Source organism: Rhinoderma darwinii, chromosome 6 (genome assembly GCF_050947455.1).
Source record: "Rhinoderma darwinii isolate aRhiDar2 chromosome 6, aRhiDar2.hap1, whole genome shotgun sequence".
NCBI lineage: Eukaryota > Metazoa > Chordata > Amphibia > Anura > Rhinodermatidae > Rhinoderma > Rhinoderma darwinii.
The window spans coordinates 132,957,577-132,972,769 of NC_134692.1; the positions used below are offsets into that span (position 1 = coordinate 132,957,577).

At 40.8% G+C, this 15,193-nt stretch overlaps 1 protein-coding gene across 12 annotated transcripts in view; it reads right to left on the reverse strand.

The window, feature by feature from the left end:
* LOC142655814 (ankyrin repeat and fibronectin type-III domain-containing protein 1-like) overlaps window positions 1-15,193 on the reverse strand; it is a 219,469-nt gene that overhangs the window by 23,322 nt on the left and 180,954 nt on the right. For all 12 annotated transcript variants that reach the window (XM_075830400.1, XM_075830398.1, XM_075830397.1 and 9 more), the window contains 7 exons: window positions 13,159-13,249; window positions 12,205-12,312; window positions 11,282-11,381; window positions 10,306-10,438; window positions 9,644-9,763; window positions 7,772-7,987; window positions 1,765-1,931 (listed from right to left, as the gene is read on the reverse strand). In XM_075830400.1, the coding sequence (XP_075686515.1) occupies window positions 1,765-1,931; window positions 7,772-7,987; window positions 9,644-9,763; window positions 10,306-10,438; window positions 11,282-11,381; window positions 12,205-12,312; window positions 13,159-13,249 (935 nt within the window). The remainder of the gene's footprint in view (window positions 1-1,764; window positions 1,932-7,771; window positions 7,988-9,643; window positions 9,764-10,305; window positions 10,439-11,281; window positions 11,382-12,204; window positions 12,313-13,158; window positions 13,250-15,193) is intronic.

Below are 15,193 nucleotides of genomic sequence, written 5' to 3' on the forward strand. Positions count from 1 at the left end.
TATACAATAATAAAAGAGACGCATGCTCCATCACTTACTGTACTACGAAGGTATTCTTGCCTAGAGAGTAGGGTGCCTCACGGAGGCACGAGGAAGTCCTAAGGCTTCATAGTACAGACTAATAGGACTTTATCTGCTGCCATACAGGGTTCGTGCACACCACTTTCCAACATTCAGTTCATGTAGCTCCATGTTCTCAAATGGTGGTCACCCAGACAGGCAGTCAAGTGGTTGCTAGGTAACAAACTCATACACCCTGAAGAATACACTAAAGGGGAACTTACAGGGAGAGAAATAGTCCAAATAGTTTTTTTTTTCAATAAACGTATAAAGTGGAAACCTAATCCAGCGACTATATATATATATATATATATATATATATATATATAGCTACGAGCACTGAGCAACTAGAAGGAAAGTCAATATAAAATAGTTCCTCATCATATAAAAAGTAGAAGTTCTTTTGTCACCAAGCGGTTAACATCAAGATTTTATTTATAATACACCAGGCCTTGTATTGACTCTGCTACTATAATTTATACCTTCCGGGCATTGATAGGATAGAACCTCCCCTCCATGACCCTTAGAATATGGAAATAGAAGGTTTGGCTTAAATGTAGCTGTAAAACCAAAATGGATGTTCAGAATTGTTGATGACCACTTAGTCTGTTTACATGAGCGAAAAAAAGAAGCATGCCTTGTTGGAGTAACAAGGCTCCAGTGTAACACGGGGAAGAGGTGAAGGATTTTATCTATTTTGGAGAAGACACCGCCGTCCCTTAAGTGACCAGAATGTTCTGTGGACCATCATTTTCTCTCTAAACGTTTACAATGACTCCTCAAATAAATGTTTACATATGTTCACCGCATGCAGGAAGCAGGATTATAACTCCAATAATATGAAGTTAAATATTTTGAAATGTATTGAAATGTTAGGACACATCTCTTATTGTTGGCACTGCTGCATGGGCTCTGTGTAAATTCTGCACAACTAGAATATTCTTGAACCACAAATATTTCTTCTAACATTTACTTCCACGTAAAAACACAAACACCAAGGTTCCTGTTCAAGTTCACAGAGATAAAATGGGCAAAACTCCTGTCAAGTAAGCAATCTATACAACGGAGTACATCGTGGCATCCAAGAACACATGGCAGGTATCTCCCCTACCCAATTTATTTGGTTGGTTAATTGGCTTGGGTGTGTTTTTTTTTTTTTTATATATCTTTCTGGAAACCACAAAAATTATTCAGGACTGTGGTCTTTGTGCTTCTCCTCAAAAGGGGGAAAGTGCATTTTATACCCAATTTTGAAGGACAATGATATTTAACAGGTACAAGGTTCAGTAGAACATTTTGCCTCCAATTTTGAGACGCAAACTGCTGCAAGGGACTTCAACATTTCATCACACAATTTTTCAAGTCTTCTTAAAGAGTTAGACTGAGATGAGACAGTGAAGTCAGAACCAGGCAAACCTGGGCCCACTGGATTTGGGCCCCATGGCAATCACAGTAAACATGTTCTAGGCTTCACAAAGCTGAACGTGGGGTAGACAGGGGGGCCCCATTGTGATCATGTTGCCCTAGGGCCCACATGTACTTGGAACCACCTCCAAAGTGCCTCATAGTACCTTTTCTAGACTGATAGGACAAGCTGGATCGTATGATGCATGGAATAACTGGTAGTATAGGCATGGACATAATCGTGGGTGGACACAATCAGGGATCCGTACACACACAAAAACATCTTTCCGCTCTACACACCTGGACACATTTGCATTGGCTCTGATTTTCGCATGACAAAGGATATTTGGTAATCTTTCAGGCACCAGCACTCTGATCTGGTCTACGGCACTGCACAGCTTCAGATATCCCAGATACAGACCAGGAGGCAAGGCTTGGCTGCTTCTTCTGTGGTAAGCCAATTTCTCCTGGAATGTACAAAGAAGTTAGTGAAAGTCCCAAAATTGTAAACGCTCAGTGTTTGGTGTCTATGAACATGGCTAGAAGAAAATCCATCTGTACTTATTGTCTGATACGAAGAACATTTAGACTTTCTCCAAGATGTGAATAACAAAATTGTATTAACATATTGAGGCCAGAACTACAACTTTATGATAAATATGTTGAAAATAATATCAATGATATAATCCTATTATTACTTTTATATTTTTTTTTCTAAATGACCTCTGCCAACATTCTGGATGAAGACTTTTCTGCAAAGGGTGATGGGTGGTGCAGGTAATTCACATTCATCATATACTTAAAGGGGTTCTCCGCTTTGGACAATTTTTTTTCTGCTGACAAACTAATAAGATGTCCTACTGCTGGGACCCCTAGCGATCAGCTGTAAATTGTAGGGGAATACAGCAGCAAGTGAAAAATTCCCCTGCAGCGCCACCACAGGGGAAATTAAGCATTACACAGTTCTCATTTTAATCTATTGTCTATCCCTGTAATGCGAAGACAAGTCGGGTCGCCCAGAGTGGGACGCTCTTTGTAGATGAAGGTCTGCATTTGCATCTTTTACATGGTCAGATGTCTTAAGGTCGGTACAACAGATGCCTGTCCTCAAAGCCACTAGTCACCCCCAATGTAATAGGCATCTGATACAGATCATTTTAAATTAAAAAAAATAGTAATAGGTCATTGCAAAAAGATTTTGGTAACATGTTGGAAAATCTTGTACAATGTGAATTGGCTGATATTTCTCCCTACATGGACATATTCGGGCATTGGGCTATGTATCACAATGTACCAAGATTTTTTCCTTTCAGTTTCAGCTATTAACACTCCCAGACTCCAAAAGCCTATAGCTTCCCACGAAATTGTTGTGTGTGTTTGTATAAGGTTATTTACACCTTTGCATCCATTTTTTCTTATTATTGCACTTAAAATACTAAAGGAGTAACTTTGCAAATAGACTTGATGGAAAAAAAAAAAAAAACTACCCTTTTTGTGTATACAGCCCCAATGCAGACCTATGTGTCTTTATGTTTACAGATTACAAACATAAGCTGTGTGTAGTCTGATCTTGCAGTTGTACTCTCTTCTATCCAAGGTCGTACATACCATAGAGGCAGTCCATGCAGTTTCTATGGGACCATTAACGAGAGAGGGTTCAGTCCTGCATTCCCTTTGCTTTAGGGTGAAGGACTCCTCTCTCAGGAGAAACTGCATTCATAGCAAACGGGGGGATGGCAAATTGGACCAATTGTGAAATGGAAATATCATGGCAGGCAAAACAAAACACCAGGCCCTTTTGTCCTGGTGGCAAAGCCTAGCACCATAAACGCGGGCCCCGTTTCAGCTTTGCTGTGGGGCCCCTCGTCTCCTATGTGCATCGCTGCTTTTATCTGTCCACCTCTTGCTAACGTACAATCGACTACAGTATCAAACTACACACGTTTTCTTTATAGTATGTAAACATAGGTCTGCATAGTAGCTGTATACAGAAGACGCTATGAGATTTCTTAACCCCTTCAGGACTGAGCCTGTTTTGGCCTTCAGGACGAAGCCGATTTTTCAAATCTGACATGTGTCACTTTATGTGGTAATAACTCCGGAATGCTTTTACCTATCCAAGCGATTCTGAGATTGTTTTCTCGTGACATATTGTACTTTATGTTAGTGAAAAAATTTGGTTGATAAATTCAATATTTATTTGTAAAAAACACCAAGATTTGGAGAAAATTTGCAAAAATTAGCATTTTTCTCAATTTAAATGTATCTGCTTGTAAAACAGATAGTAATACCACACAAAATAGTCACTAGTTAACATTCCCCATATGTCTACTTTATGTTTGCATCGTTTTTTGAACATTCTTTTATTTTTCTAGGACGTTACAAGACTTAGAACTTTAGCAGCGATTTCTCATATTTTCAAGAAAATTTCAAAAGGTGATTTTTACAAGGACCAGTTCAGTTCTGAAGTGGCTTTGACGACCTTATATATTAGAAAGTCCCCATAAATCACCCCATTTTGAAAACTGGACCCCTCAAAGTATTCAAAACAGCATTCAGAAAGTGTATTAACCCTTTAGGCGTTTCACAGGAATTAAAGCAAAGTAGAGGTGAAAGTTACAAATTTCATTTTTTTTTTACAAAATTCATTTGTAATACATTTTTTTCTATACCACAGGAGGTTTTACCCGAGAAATGTAACTTATTATTTATTGCCCAGATTCTGCAGTTTTTAGAAATACCCCACATGTGGCCCTAGTGCGGTCATGGACTGAAACACCGGCCTCAGAAGCAAAGGAGCACCTAGTGGATTTTGGGGCCTCCTTTTTTTTTAGCATATATTTTAGGTACCATGTCAGGTTTGAAGAGGTCTTGTGGGGCCAAAACAATAAAGACCCCCAAAAGTGACCTCATTTTGGAAACTACACCCCTCAGGGAATTTATCTAGGGGTATAATTAGCATTTTGAACCCACAGTTTTTTTTGCTAAATTTATTTGAATTAGTTTGTGAAGGTGAAAATCTACTTTTTTTCTGAAAAAACGTAGAAATTTTTAATTTTTTCAAGGAATAAAAGAGAAAAAACACCCCAACATATGTAAAGCAATTTCTCCTGATTATAGCAATACCCCATATGTGGTAATAAACTGCTGTTTGGACCCACAGCAGGACTCAGAAGAGAAGGAGCACCATTTGGATTTTGAAATTCTGATTTTGCTGGTATAGTTTTCAGTGCCATGTCGCGTTTGAATTGCATTGGAGGGAACAAAATAGTGGAATCCCCCGGAAAGTGACCCCATTTTGGAAACTACACTCATCAAGGAATTTGTCTAGGGGTAAAGTTAGCATTTTGACCACACGGTTGTTTTGCTGAATTCATTGGAATTATTCTGTAAAGGTAAAAATCGACTTTTTTTCTGAAAAAAGGTAGCCATTTTTAATTTTTACAAGGAATAAAGGCGAAAAAGCACCCAAACATTTGTAAAACCATTTCTCCCGATTACGTAAATACGCCATATGTGGTAATAAAGTGCTGTTTGGACCCACAGCGGGGCTTAGAAGGCAAGGAGCGCTATTTGGCTTTGGGAGCTCAAATTTAGCTGAAATGGTTTTTGGGTGCCATGTCGCATTTGCAAAGCCCCTGAGAGGCCAAAACAGGGGAAACCCACCAAAAGTGGAAATTACACCACTTAAAGAATCTATCTAGGGGTATAGTGGGCATTTAGACCCCACACGTCTTTTGCAGGATTTATTAGAATTGGGCCATGAAAATGAATATCAACATTTCTTCCACTAAAATGTTGCATTTTTTTCAATTTTACAAAGGATAAAGGGGGTAAAAGTTGCCCAACATTTGTAAAGCAATTTCTCCCGAGTACGTCTATACCCCACGTGTGGTCATAAATGGTTTTTCATTAGAAAGTAATTAACCCTTTCTGGACTGATCCATTTTTTTCTTTTCCTTTTTAGTTTTTTCCTCCCCGCGTTCCAAGAGCCACAACTTTTTTATTTTTCAGTCAATAGAGCGGTATGAGGGCTTATTTATTGAGGGACGAGCGGTCGTTTTTATTGGTACAATTTGTTGGTACATACAACTGTTTGAGCACTTTTTATTACATTTTTAGCTAGAGCGAAGGTGACCAAAAAAACAGCGATTTTGCCGTTTTAAATTCTTTATTTTTCACGTGAGACGCTCGATACATCACCCCCCAAACTAAGACATGCTATGTTGTGGTGCGCGAAGGGGTCAATGCGCAGCGCATGGTGCAGAGTGAAAATTACAATTTTCCACTCATATGCCACTTTAGTGCACTATATGTTATGCCCAGTTTGTGCCACTGAAGACAAATACCTCATAAAATATTAACCGGGTTCTCCCGCGTATGGCGATGCCATATCTGTGGACATAAACTGGTGTTTGGGCACGCTGCAGGGCTCAGAAGGGAGGGAGCGTCATTTGGCTTTTGGGGCGCAGATGTAGCTTGGTAGTTGTTCTGTTTGGGGTTTTACTGGTGTTTCAGTTTGTAATGTGGGGGCATATGTAATCTGTGAGGAGTACATCAGGGTACATGTTATCTGTGCGGGGTACATCAGGGTATAATAAGAGGGTATAATAATGCAGTAAATAAATAATAATCCGCAGATATGTGGCCGGTGTCACACTTATAAATGGCGCCCAATCTTATCTGCTTTTGGAACACTCCGCACATTTTGCATCGCCATATTCTGAGAGCCAGAACGGTTTTATTTTTTCTCCACCGGAGCCGTGTGAGGGTTTATTCTTTGCGGGACAATCTGTAGTTTTCATTGGTACCATTTTGGGGTACCAGAAATTTTTTTGATCACGTTTTATTCCATTTTTTGGCAAGCAAGGTGACCAAAAACCATCAATTCTGACAATGTTTTTTATTCGTTTTTTTATGGCCTTCACCCTGGGCTATAAATGACCATTATACTTTATTCTGCGGGTCGGTACGATTACAGCGATACCATATGTATATAATTTTGTTATGTTTTGCAGCGTTTGTGCAATAAAATCACTTATTTATAAAATAAATACATTTTTGTGTCACCGTATTCTGAGAGCCATAACGTTTTTATTTTTCAGTCAAAAAAGCGATGTAAGGGCTTGTTTTTTGCGGGACGGGATGTAGTTTGTATTGGTACCATTTTGGCGTACGTGCGACTTTTTGATCACCTTTTATTGTATATTTTGGGAGGGTTGGTAACCAAAAAATTGTGATTCGGGCACTGTTTTTTGTTTATTTTTTTTGCGGTGTTCACCGTGCGGGAAAAATAATATTACAGTTTTATAGTTGGGGTCGTTACGAACGCGGTGATACCAAATATGTGTACTTTTTTTAACGTGTTAATTTTTTTCCTATAATAAAAGACTTATTATAGGAAAAAAAGCATTCTTTGTTTATGTCACTTCTAACTTTTATTTTTACACTTTTTAAAAACATTTTTATTATCTTTTTTTTACTTTTTTAACTTGTCCCACTAGGGGACACTTAGACTGGCAGCTCTGATCGCTGCTGGAACACATTACACTACACACGTAGTGTAATGTGTTCTAACTGTCATTGTGACGTAACTGTCACACTGACAGGAAGCAGAGGAGGAACGGCCGGAGGCTGATCCTCCGAGGCTTCCGTACATGGCAACCCGGAGGTCATTGTCTGGCCTCTGGTTGCCATGATAAGGATCGCCAGCCCCCGCAAATACATGTGGGGGGCTGCCGATCCGCTGTAAACCTCTTCGATGTGGTGATCGCAATCGACCACCGCATCGAAGGGGTTAATTGCCGATTTCAGCGGCGACAGGCCGCTGATCGGCAACGGGGAGAGCAGGGCTGACACCCTGCACAGTTAACCGCCGCTGCGGTGTAGCGCCGCGCAGCGGTTAACTGTTAAAGCGCGGACGTAACTGTACGCCAAGGTGCGCAAAGTTACTGCTCACCTGGACGTACAGTTACGTCCAGGTGCGGGAAGGGGTTAATCAAGACTACTTACAAAGTTGCTTCATTTTTTATTTGAGATATATTAGATCAATAAAAAAGTTGTTGCAAAAGTGTATATATCCTTTAAAGGAATACATTTGTATTCACGTCCTCATACACTTTGAATCATTTTGCCATAAACATTTATTATACAAATCAAGATCCTCCCCAGTTAATACAGACATGAATTCATGGCTTTGGAGTGACAGGTCAGATCAGAACACAAGAGCTGGTTACACATTCCTGGAGATAACACACCTCGCTCACTTCCTTCCTCCAACTACTGTAAGCCGAGAAGGTCAACTCACATGCAGTGTCATCAGCAGGACATCCAGAGCGCTGGGCTCGTCCGGTGATGAGACAGACTTCCTGTGAGTCTGCAGTTTACACACCGGCATCCAACGTACGTTCTCCAACGTCTGGCTCAGTTTCACCTCCTTCAGCGTCACAATCAGAATGTTTCCTTGTTTATCTTTAATGGTCTCAAAGAACACTTGCCCCAGATCCTGGAATCCTAATAGACCCTGGCAATCGAGAAGAACATTGAGGGAGGCAAAGGTTCACAATGACACGTAACTGGAGCACTTGATCTGTCACGGATATCTAGCAGCTCATGACACGCAGAGAGAAGCTTATGACTGTGAGCGGATTCATTGGCATTAGATCATGTCAGTCCTGCACATAGAAAGGATTTTTTCTCATAGCAAAATAGAATTTAACTGGTTTCCGGTGTTTTTACGGCCAGCGGTCAGGGTCCTTAAAACCCGAGCCATAGACTTTTTACGGCGCAGGTTTTAACTTGCTGCCCGAGCGATCGGGCAGCTGAATGTCGGGTCTCCGGCTGTCAGTGACTGCCGGGGACCCTGAGGAGGGGATAGAAGCAGCTTTCAATGAGCGCTGTGTATAGGAATAGAGGCAGCGGCCGCGCTGCCGTCTCTATTGGTCCCGGTGTTCATGTGACTGGTCAAATGATCGCCGGGTGCCGTTATTGGCAGACTGCTGCTCGGTCTTAATAGACCCAGCACAGCCCTATTAGTGACAATTGTCACTATGAGAGGTCTGATTTCCCCTGTAACTGGGGCTTCTGTGCAGCTCCAGTTACAGTGGAAAAACATGGTGTAAAAGAAAGAAAAAAGATACATAAAGTTCCCCAAAGGTCGTTTTTGACCTTTGAGGGACAGACCATAGTAATAAAAAAATAAAAGTAAAGTGCAAAAAAAATGTGATAATAAGTACACATAAAATACCCACCCCAAAAAGCCTGTTCCCCCCACCAATCATTGTCGTAACGCTAGCCCGGCCACAATTACTCTAATATAGACATGTAATATATTAAAATTTACGGTAGACAATGACGATCACAAATAAAAGGTCTATTTTAGGGTAAAACTATATTACCAAAAAAAAAAAAAATAGCTGAAAAGTAAATTACTAGTATTTTCAAACTTTAAGAATACAAATTCTAAAATACCAAAAAGGATGTGTATAAAAATGATAAAAAAAAGAAACCTGTATTGTCTACGGAAAAAACAATCGCAAAAATCACGTCGCTAGCCCAACATTTCAAAAAAGTTATAGCCGTTTAACTAACGCACGCTAAAAATGGCTAAACGGTGACTGGTCCTGAAGGCTCAAAATATATTAAGGGTTTTAAGTTTAGAAGCGTAATCATTGTTCAATGAAAAGTTCAGCAACTTTCTAATATACTTTGTTTTTCAAGTTCCTTGCATGCTCTCAATAAATTAAAGCAATGTTGCTGAAAACCAAACAGACCTTACACTACTTACAGCTGAGCATTTGCTACAATTGTATACAGTGCAGGCAATGCTCTAGAACTGTATACAAAGCAGCAGCAGAAATCTCAAATGTATCAGTGTGGAATAGAGTTGCCTAGGCTGGACACAATTGTAGCAAACTCAGCTCTGAGAAGTATGGGTTTTTAGCCCCTAGATGTAAACATGAAAGTTTCATTCGCTGACAGCAAGCAGAGGGCTTAAAAGCAATGTGGTACCGAAAAACATAGTATATTAGAACGTTTTCCATAAAACTGGAGGTGGATACATTTGTAAATTATGAGAGCTAGGAGAGAGAGATTTGTATACAATGGTACAAAAACATTAGGCCCCTGTATATCAGTGACATAAATATGGAAGGTGACAGGTTGTCATTAAGGCTTGTACCTGCATCTGTGACACAGCAAGCAGCATTTTAAAGCGGGTTTGCAGAATGCAAGAGCAGGAGGATTGTGATACGGTGACACATTGTCGCAGCCACAAGATGTCATCCCACATGCAGGAAACCTGAAGAGGGAAAAAAATGCAGTGTAACCAGTTTTATTATGGAAATCAATTACCCTTTTAACACAGACCCCCAAAAGTCTACCAACTTTGGCAGTGAAGTACTGAATCGTTTGTTTTTTCCTGCTGAATTAACCAGTCGCCAAATTTACAGATGCAGCAATGAAAAGCTGTGTTAAGATATTAGCATGTCTGATAAGTGCAGGGCTGGGTTTTATCATGGGAGCATCTGTAGCTGGCACATTGTTAGAGGGCACCCATGGCTGGTAGTATTATCTTATGTGGCTGCCACCTTTTAAGGAACTTTGAGACCACTTCAAGAGCGGCACATAAAACAAAAATATACGTGCCTTGCTGCGGGAGGGGGTGCTGGAGGATAAAGTTGTACCTATTTTTTTTAGTGCTGGAGCGTATGCTAACATGTTTTAGAGCTATAGGCAAAAGTAGAAGTGTCATGAGGGAACTCATGCAAGCAAATACTGTATATGTCAGCCCCAATGTTGTGACATCTGCCACTAAGCTGCCATTTGGGCTACAGATCTCACCTTGGTGAACCACAGGAAGTCCTGCATGAGGAGACAGGAGTAGGAGTCATCTATCTCCACCACTGGTATCTGGTCTTCATGAGTCACTAGAACATGGTCATCCTTATAAAATAAGGACGCCAAATACAGACCCCTGGAATAAATTAATGGCACCGTTATACCTGATCTAAAAGAAATAAATCTTACAATGATCACAGATTTATTTTTCAATTTCCATGTCCCATTCTACCCTATTAGTATGGTGCCAATTCAACCCCTACAGTCTGGTTGCTAGAGATACACTGCCCAACAACCACAGTCTTTTTAATGATGTTGGCAGGCAGCACATCCCTAGCAACCGGTCTGTCTTAGATTACTCAAGCAGAATTATAACGGGAGTAAAGACGAGGCAAGGAGGACTTTATCACTTTCTGATATGTTAACTACTGTATATCTTGTAAAACTAACTTTAGGAGACCCTCTAATGAACAAAAAAATCTCGGAGACCAACATGATAGAAAAAACCCATAAATATTTCCATATTCATTGGTTTTATACTTTATAAAGGCCAACCACAAGCATATATAAAAGTTTCATCATAGCCACTACTATGGATGGTCAGGTCTCTTCTGGTGGATAAGTGGCTGCCACACACCTCTGGCTGTACTGTCCGATATTAGTTTCCTGGTGGGACGATCTACCAGGTCTTATAGACATTTGAGGATCTGCCAATAAAATTCTACTAGCTACGACCAGCTTTGGGCAAGGAATGGTTTATTGGTAGCTGATATTCTGTGATGTATACTGTAAGTTTTAATGTGAAGCTCCACCTTGTAGCCCTTACCCCTTTATGCATTGTTTTCCTGCACCATGGATCAGTCCACTGTAGTCATGACTTGGGTTACAGCTTGTGATAACGTGTGCTGTATCACAACTATAGACTTAGCTAACGTCAAACAGGCGATGGGCCCAGCTGTCATTCCCCCTTGTACAATACCTCTTGAGGCCTTTTAGAAACTTGCTGCTTGGATGAAAGAGATGTTTCAAGCTCTTAGAAACCGAATGTTTCCTGCTCTGCGGCTGGTTCTTGAACGGCTCTGAAATAGAAATAACATCAAAATCAATGGAATATAATACAGCTGATCCACTACGCTACTATGCTCAATATCTCCCTGACGAACCAGCTTGTGACTGTGGAAACGCGTAGGAGCACGAGCTTCAGCTAGGGAATAAGAATATAATTTTAGGGATAGGTTCCGGAGACAACAGGGTCGTTCTTTTCAGGGCGGGTGCCCGGCGTGTTGTCAAACGTGAGGGTCGAGAGTGAGGCTTGAGGGACAGACAGAATGCCACTGCAAACATGCATGATCCAAGTCTACCCTTCTGTATAGACAAGGAACTTTAACCGTCTATTCATCACTGTGAATAGAGATCGTTGTGTATGTCCAGTAATAACACTATAACTGTACTATATTGCTATTCCATTTTATATGGACACTATTAAAGATTACATTTTAAATATTAATCCTTCCTCTATCTACAAAGCTTGTCATTTGGAAGGTCTAACGGGAACCAGCCCGTCGCTTATTTACTGGGAATAATCAATTCTATAGGCATGCAATGGCATACATCGCCAATAGGTTACCATATTGAATAAACTCATGCTGTGGGGATATAAGTTTTTTTTTTTTACTATATCACTCTGTATACAAGAACGTAGTCCACTATGCTATTCTAAACAGTAAAAAAGGTATACCAACCCATATTGGCCCGGTGTCTGCCAAAAAGGCACACTTTTGGTGTATGCTGGATGAATGAGGCCCTATGGATACGGTCTGTGCATGTGCCGGCATGCGGCTATAGGGAAGGCTGTATGTTATCGATTTGCCTGTACAGTTTCAGATGGCACGGACATCTTACCATGGCACACACAGTGCTGGTGACTTGTCTTCACCTGACTGAGCAGAAGATCTAGTGCTTCTGCCTGGCCTCTTCTTCTTGGCGGTCGACCATCATATTCACGCCAGTCTAGGGAACAGATATAGAAAAATAAATATGCATTCATATGTAATCTTTCCCATTGTCATACTAGACCGTCAAGTATGTGTATATTCTTTTTAAAGGCTTTGTAGTACTTTGCAACCATTTTTTCCTTGTTCTCATGCATCTAAAATAAATAATGAAGCAACCTTGCAAATAGTCTTGATTAAAGATATCCTACCGTTTTGTGTATACAGCCCCAAGATCTACATGGTTGATGCTGCTGCTACGTCATGGTTACCCACTAGTAATGCGGTGTGGTCTTGATCCTGCGGACACATAGTACTCCCAGCCCTCTGCTTGCTAACCTAATCTAGAGGCATCTGTGGTCCGTTCTGGTCAGTATTATTCACATGCAGCATATTATATATGCCAGAGAAGATTTCTGAGCTGCATCTACTCCCAGCAATTCTAGCTTTTATAACCATGTCCGTTTGAGAGAGAAAGGAGCAGAGGACACACAGGTACAAAGGCTACACCATTGAGGCAAGGAAGGGGGAGAGCGCATGCTTCATAGGGAACACCCACTGAGCTCCGAACCTGCAGCTCTACAAGCTGGGAGGACAGAGAAAGCAGGTCTTAAAAATAAAAGTATCAGCCAACAAAATAATACATAAATACCCATCTAAACTATTATTTTCCATGACCAAAAGTGCACATATATTTTAACCCCATTTCCTTATGGACGAGGAGATATGATATAACTTATAATGTGATTGTATAATTTGTGCCCGAATGTAAAATATTCAGAAACAGTGTGTTCTCATTAATGCAATCTGAAAAAATATACACAGTGTGTCTGAAGAGCTGTGAGTGAGTATACATTACACTTACTAGATGGGATGGCAAAAGCTGGAAGTGACGTCTGCGGAGATCCCCAACCTTTCATATTATATGCAGATACTTGAACATAATACCTTGTACCCTGTAAAAGATCATACATAATTGAATGGCACATATGTGGTTAATATGTATCATGCAGAATTACACATATACCATCATGTATGTTGCAAACACAGCAGCATATGGACCATTAAATCAATACTCGGCATGAACTGTTTGGATCCATCACTGGCACCATTAGGACAATTTGACTATGCTAGTTCTAGCGCCCTGTACCCTAATATTTACATTGTGACCTTTACACTGTTGGCACCCGCTATTCTCCTGACTGCTAACCAAGTCCCACTGAAACCTCTCTGTTGCAAACTACTGACCTCAGTCTGATGGTCTCTGATTTTATACTTCTACTTGATCCGACCTCCTGTTTGATGTCTCGGTGTTCTGCCATTTTTCTTGATACCAACTGTACTGTCTGAAAACGATTTCCGTCTAATTACTACGGGCAACTCCCCATTCTTATTACATCTGTCCTTGGCTCTTAGGTTTTGTAAGTGTGATTAGTGTATAGTCTCTAGTGAAAAACACTTTGTGGTTAAAAGTATTATTTGCTCTGGACAGGCTGAGGGACCCCCAGCGATCAGCTGTAAACTGTGGAGAATCTGGCAGCAGGTGTATCACAGGGAAAATGAAGCATTACGCAGTTCACTTTCAAATCAATGGGCTGAAAATGTAAGAAACAAATATTCTTACAGAGCGAGAGACGCCCGTTGTAGCTGCTCTCCGATCTGGCTAAGGGTGTATTCACACATGGTGTGGTTATGCCAACGCAGTAAATTTCTGCATGGCAAAACGGCAACTAGCACAGAAACCCCAGCAATTCACGGTGAAACCACAAGCAGTTTTTGCAATACGGTTTTAGGCTGTGCGGCAAAAACCGCGGCAGAACTACACTGGTGGAATACACCCTAATAGATAATCCTGAATTAGGGATCAGTCTCTAACTATGTGGAGCGGATATAGATGAAATACACAATATAATTATCCTATCCTGTCTGGAAATGTTCCCCTTTTAAAGGCAAATTAGAATAAACCCCACCACTTTTGCTTTCCAGTTTGCAGGAAAGTCCCACCAAAACAGTTGGCAGTGTCAGGTTGTGTAGTTACACACGCTATTGATAGGTGGAATAGTAACACCCAGTTTATTCATAGATTTCCAGAAGCAATAACAGAGGAACAGCACAACGGGGAGTTCTAAGAAAAGATGCCCCAGAATTGTTATGTCATGGGGAATGCAAGTATTTACTAAAACAGATATGTCAGGAGAGGGGATCCGTCCTCTTTAAAGGGGTTTTCCCATGACAAACATTTGACACATCCACAGGATATGTCATAAATGTCAGATAGATGCAGGTCCCACCTCTGGGACCCGCACCTTTCCCTAGAACAGGGCCCCCTAATCCCGGTTATAGCTTTTTGTGCTCACACTGCCTCCCGGCGACTTCCTGATTACATGATCGGGAGTTACGGAAACCACGTAACTCGCTGAGCTACGATGTTTCCGTATCTCCCATAGAACTGAATAGTAGCTACGAAAACAGCAAAGCTCGCATGCTACGCTGTTTCTGTAACTCCCGACCATGTAATCAGGAAGTGGCTGGGCAGCAGCGTGAGCACAAAAAGTTAGAACGGCGATTAGGGGGCCCCGTTCTAGAGAAAGGTGCAGGTCCCAGAGTTAGGAGCCGCATCTACCTGACATTTATCCTGTTGATATGTCAAATGTCTCTCATGGAAAAACCCAATATTTAAAAAAAAAAAAAAAAAAAAAAAGAAGAAGAAGAAGAACACTGGACAACGCGTTGAAGCTTTAGTAAATGTTCAGAACGCCGATATACAGCAGTCAGGAATCACTCTCATATAAGTGGAATATTCTTCAGGGTATCAGTTGTCTGTATGATTGTCATTGTGCTCCAATACTGTCAGCTCCTATGTAGTGTGAGTGAGAAAACAAAAGAATTGTGTGGTGTAA